Source organism: Morone saxatilis, unplaced genomic scaffold (assembly GCF_004916995.1).
Source record: "Morone saxatilis isolate NCDOM2014 unplaced genomic scaffold, NCSU_SB_2.0 Contig16, whole genome shotgun sequence".
NCBI classification, from domain to species: Eukaryota; Metazoa; Chordata; class Actinopteri; family Moronidae; genus Morone; species Morone saxatilis.
Window position 1 is genome coordinate 1,792,890 of NW_023339718.1, and position 6,043 is coordinate 1,798,932.

The window sequence follows — 6,043 nt, forward strand, 5'->3', positions numbered from 1 at the left end:
GAGTTTTTGTTAAAAACATCAGCTGCTTGATGCTTAACTTTTTTGTTTAACCTGCATTAACTGATTTTGTCCTCCCTGTGGGCTGTGGAAAAAAGCTGCACACACAACATGGCATATTATGACCAAGTTAAGTTGATATAGTGTTAGCTAACTGACGCTTATTTACGCATCCAGCAGATATAAAGCAACATTAGCTTTCAATTGGAGTTGTTTAAAGTGAACCAAAACAGTACAATTGCGGGTAATGGAACCAAAACAACAAGCTAAAAGACGCTTAAACGCTGTGTGGAGCTGAGTTGAACTGCAGAATCTGGTGATAATTATCTGTGAATCTGTCACTAAGAGTGACCCCTGTGTCACATACAAGCATTGATCCACTGTTAATACAAAAATATAAATAAAATGGCACTTTAAATAAACAAACAAAAAAAAGGTTTTATTGAAAAACTAATTCATATGTCTCAAAGTAAGGTGTCAACGAAAGTATCATTTTTATTAGCATCAAAAGTCAAGTATTGTATCAGCACTAGTATTGGAACATTTACCAGTCCTCCTCCTGAGGTGGTGTGAGAATTGGAAGCAGAAATAAAAACAGACTGCTCTCTGTTTGACGACAGATAAACGATTTCCTTTCTTTCTTGTTCCCGGAGATCTTTCACAACTACTAACCCTATCACACCAGACCTTCTTTGTATTCATGTATCAAGGGTACATAACAGACAGAAGACAGTGAAAGTGAGTCCAACTCTGACTTTGGGTTTTTTTATAATTCGAGGTGAGTTTAGTGCACAGTACGTACTGGTTGTGTATGATCCAGCGGGTCCTCATGAAGCCCTTTCTGGACCACTTGAACTGCAACAGAGACAAATTAGAGTGAGTCACTAAAAAGCAGTGAGCCGTGTCTTTGAAGGGCCAAACTGATAATCATTGATTCTTTCACATAATTTGTCTCATCTCCCTGTCAGAGCGGGCAGACAGCCCCTTCAGCCCCAGTAGACTCATTTGTCCCAACACCTCCCTTCGGCCCTTGTGTACCCCTCCCCACACCTGCACACACACATACACACACACACACACACACATAAATGTAAGCATACACAAATGCACACTCATGCATACATACATACATACACACACACTCACATCAGGCCAGAAATTCTTTGGGAATTTTTCTTTCTCCACTGTGGTGACCCCATCCAGAGAGCCCACGTTCTTGTTCTGTCCTGACACTGCTTTGAAATCCTTAACTGCGAGAGTGAGAGAGGGAGAGAGGGGGAGAGGGGTGACATGTAAAATAGTGGGAAAACATGCAAACAGCAATCAATAAACTGGTGTTAACCTCATCAGAGCGGCATACGTGATGAGGGGATCTATAAGCGAGCCATTAGACTGCGTTTGGTGAACAACAATCGGTTTGGGCCACACAGCGAGTGGCAGCTGCAGGATGTTTATGGTTCTTCCATAAGCTTTTCTGAGGAGCTTTTTCACGCCTAACGTGACTGGACTATGCAGCAGGAAAATAACAGCTCCACTTTAAATTCAGGTTCTTTGCAAATATCTGGCCAGGAGGGGTGGCCATCAAACTGTCGTTATACACAGTGAAACGTCCTGATATTAAAAAATGACAAGAATCTGGCCAATCATGTGCAACATTGCTCTTATGAGCCATTGCCAAAACAGTACAGGATGCAAGGGGAGTGGTTTATGTTGAGATCTAAAATCATCTCATTTCTTCAAGGAAAAAAAAGCTATTGGAATCCATCACCAGCTGACAAACAATAAAATGATAAAAATCAATGCAAATGCCATGCATAAGGAGTAAAGTTTTTACCATTAAAATCATACTGATAGATGTTTTTCAGAGTCTTGTGGATGAAGTACATGCTCCCCAAAGCCTGTGGAGAGAAATAAATAAAGATTTTACAATATCTAATAACAAAAACGTTTGAATATGTAAAATCGGTTTTAAAACGGAAACATCATAGGGCAGGAGTGTGCAGGTGTGAAGAGAAATTCATACTGAAACTACACTTTTAGTCGTTACAGGCACCTTTAGTTTCACACACTTGATGCAAAAAAACACGAGGAAATCACCTATACCTAAATATTGACATTGACACTTTAGAGTTCAATTCGAAATGTCGTCAAAAACTATAGAAATGTACCTTACATCTTTCAATTTTAACGCAACATTGAACTAAATAAAACTCTGATATTTAACATTGTTTATGGAATTTTTTATGAGCTCTGTCTGATCCATTTAGAGTGACTTCACAGCACCTAAACATCTAAACATGGTCACAAAAACAGGAGAAATCATCTCAACGCAACCTCAGAGATGATAAATTGAATTGTTCATTTCCCCATCATGTGAGCTGAATTGCAGGCTTCATATTGAACGATCCAGTATATTGTTACTCTCCCAAAGACACATGAAACTTTAAAGAATAGAGACGTTCAAAGTGAACACATAACTGCACAACACATCCACATACTGCCTCTCACACACACACTTCAGCACCCAATCATCCCTGACATGGGGCTGACAATTTTTAATGTACTAACTGCCTGCTCCACTGATCTGATTAATCATGCCCTGTGAGATCAATAAAGACAGAAAATTAAAACAATTTAAAAGGTATTAAGCAGTAGGCCTGCTGTCTGCCAACGCTGCCGCTTTGACTGGGGGCCGAAGAAAAATCAGCCAGCGCTCAGAGGGCTCGGGGCGTGACGGACCGCTGTGCAACCCCCCCCCACCTCCCCGACATACACAAACATCCAGCCGGAACATGAGAGATCTCTCCCTGAAGAGATCATTTATCTTCTGTGCCAAAGTCATCCTCATTTAATAAAATGGAAGTGTCTCCGTGGTCGGCTCCAGTGAGCGGCAATTAGCGACCAACTTGTCCAAACTGCAGTTAGAGCCAAGGTGCTGTTTGAACCGATTGTTAGCTTAATGCAAAATCTACAAGCTGAGTAAAGATAGTCCTGAGGAGCCAGTTCAAAGAAAGTTATATTGTAATTTTAGTTAACAACTAGAGCAAAATGAGGATGGGGATTCAAGGACTGTATAATTAGCTCAGGAAAACTGATCTAAATTTAGCCTAGTTTATGTTGGATCAGTACAATGTTATGTTTAAACAGTACTGGCAAAGCACACAGGCGCACACACACACACACTCAAACACAGATACACATTCTCCTCCACATACTCTGCCAAACACCTATCTTCATCAATCAGGTTTGTGCACAGTTTAATAAAAAAATATTGACTTACAAGTGATTTTTTATCAAAACACCATTTGTACTGGGAATGCATGCAAGTCTGCCCCCTCTACTCCTGCAGCCCCTCTGAAAGGAGAACCCCCAAACTCTCTCTTGGCCATATAACTGATGATCCGCAGCCAAGGGGAAACAAATTGAAAATCAATGCAGGTGGCACCGACGAAATGAGAATGAGGCATTAGGAGGGGTGGGGTGGGGTGGGATGAGGGGGGGCTAAAACCCTCTCAGGGCAAACAGTGGAGGGTGCGAACACTCGAGCGCAGGGGAAACTTAGTCCCAGCTGTCTCCCCCCCCACCTCACGTTTTATTTATCGTGCACAAATGGGCTGGGATCAATAGTTTTAATCTAGAGTTAAATGTATTGACTTTGGCCTGTCTCCCCCACACCTGGCCATTGACTTTCCCCTTTTTACTTCGCACACCTTCAGTCTACAGATGCAGCCATTGACCCCTACTGTCAGACGTCCAGTGTGAGGGTATCACATGGGAGGAGTAAGGGTTAATAGTTTAAGAAATACTCAGCCACTTTTCTCAACTGGGGAGGTGTTACTCTCAACCAGGGCAGGATTTCAGACAAACTAATTCTGACAAACTCATTATGAGCAGCTACAAACACAGTTCAGTCCCACTGGAAAAGACTGTGTGCGCTGCAGTGTGAGGGTCACTAAAAAAACAAGTTGGAAGCAAGGAATGGCTTTCACGTCGACAGGTGTGGAGATGGAGGCTGAGCCCATGACCCGAGCAGCGTCCCGCCAGTGCCAGCTCAGCCTTCAGCTACAGAGACACACTCTGGGTTCGGCGATAGATGACGATAAGAGACGCAGGTAGTGGCATGAGTGACTGAACAAACCTGTCTTTAAGAACATCTCCTCTGTCTGAGCCCATACTGTGTAGCACTACTACAACATTGTTTCCTACTAGATCTTTGTGATCTATGTTACTTGAAAAAGCCTTTGGTTTTTGTATGTCTGAGATTGTGCCATGATATATGGAACCGAACCCAACAGCACAAACACACACACACACACACACAGAAACCAGATTACAAGGAGCAAAAATGTGTGCACCTATCACAGTTCTGATGGTGTAAAATCTCACCAGTTCTTCTCCAATTTTTTGTTTACTGGTCTTAACAATCTGTTTGGTTAAAACATCCCCTGATAGCACTTATTCTAAAAAGAAACGTGTTGGTTGTCAGATTTGCTTTATAATAAGATGTAAGACTTTTAAAGCTGCAGTAGGTAACTTTTATAAAAATAATTTTTTGTCATATTTTCTGAAACTTTCATTATATGTTGACAGTACAACAGGAGACAGATAATCTGTGGAAACATTAGGTTCCTCTGGCTCCCCCTTGTGCTACTGGTTGTTATTGGCAAGAATCCACCGCAGCTGAACGAAAACAACCAATCAGTGCCAAGAAAAACAAGTGATTGTTGGGTCACATTCGCAGGTCGTCAAATATCTGTTGCTTCGGGACCTGGGAATGAGACTCAACTATCTAAAACTATCTTCCTTGGTCATTTTTAAAAAAGTGAATTATTGCAGCTTTAACTCTAATCTCACTGATTTTTTATGTTTCTATCACACTGAATTCTTATTTTGCAAAAAATAACACTAAAATGAAATAAACTAACCCCACTCCTATTAAGAAATGGTCTTCCACGACTTTCCAGGAAGGGTTTTTTTGCGGTGTGTTGGATGTTCGCTTTCTGGACGGACTACAGTTTTCCACAGTAACATTAATTTGGCAAAAGAACAACACAAAATTTCCAGGACAACATAGATAACTTCCAGGATATTTGGTCATTTAATCACTTTTCAGGTGTTTTCTATGACTGGAAAACTAAACTCTAAATTCCAGGTTTTTCCAGGACATGTGGGAACCCTGTAAACTCTAATAATATACAAAAACTAATAGATTATGGGCATGTACGAACTGAATCCATCTTGATCAACCTCTCATTCATCTCATGCTGTCAGTTGTTGAGGGAAACTGAAACCCTACCTTTAAATTGATGAAATAAACAAGTGTGAACAAAGCCAGCAGTGCAATGACTGATGCATATGTGCAGTACAAAGGACTTCTGACATGGCCTAAAAATGCAGTCAATCCAAAATGTGCATTACAATGTATAGTAAAAACTAAATAAATGCCATTTTCTGATGCTCCATGGGGGTCTACAAACTCTGGCTTTCCCTTAAGTGTTGTCCAGCTCCTGCTTTTCACTCAACGCCTCCCTCTGAGCACTAATATGGAGCAGGGCCCCATCTAGTGGAAGAACATGTGAACTACTCTGACAGAGAAGTTTGTGTGTTTCTTACTGTGAAGCTGTCTTCTGCTTGGAACTGGTTGTCCACATAGATGCAGACCCTGTTGTAGTCTTTCATTTCCTCACTGGACTCAATGCTCCTGGAAACAACAGAGCACAGCAGCATTAGGCAACAGAGTGAAAAAAGCTTCCCTTCCCTCTGACGTAGTGCTGGAGAGATAAGTCGATTAACTGATTAGTCGTTGGACAGATTCATTGGCAAGAGTTTTGATAGCCAAGTTTTTTTTTGGTTTTTTTTAAGCAAAAATGTCATATATTTTCTGGTTCCAGCATCTGAAATGTGAATGTTTGTTGGTTTTCTTAATCTTCAGTGATTGTAATCAGAATATGTTTAGGTTTGGTCTAAATATGTCAACTTGGGCTTTGGGGAAACTGTGAGAGAATGTTTGTTTTTTGACATTTTATAAATGCTTGACTCAGTGGTT

At 41.0% G+C, this 6,043-nt stretch overlaps 1 protein-coding gene across 1 annotated transcript in view; it reads right to left on the reverse strand.

Annotated features, from left to right (window-relative positions):
• inpp5l (inositol polyphosphate-5-phosphatase L) overlaps positions 1-6,043 on the reverse strand; it is a gene marked incomplete at its 3' end in the record, with an annotated part of 12,859 nt that overhangs the window by 2,070 nt on the left and 4,746 nt on the right. Inside the window, 4 exon segments of the mRNA XM_035657725.1 lie at positions 800-852; positions 1,144-1,247; positions 1,832-1,895; positions 5,611-5,698. Of these exon segments, the coding sequence (XP_035513618.1) occupies positions 800-852; positions 1,144-1,247; positions 1,832-1,895; positions 5,611-5,698 (309 nt within the window).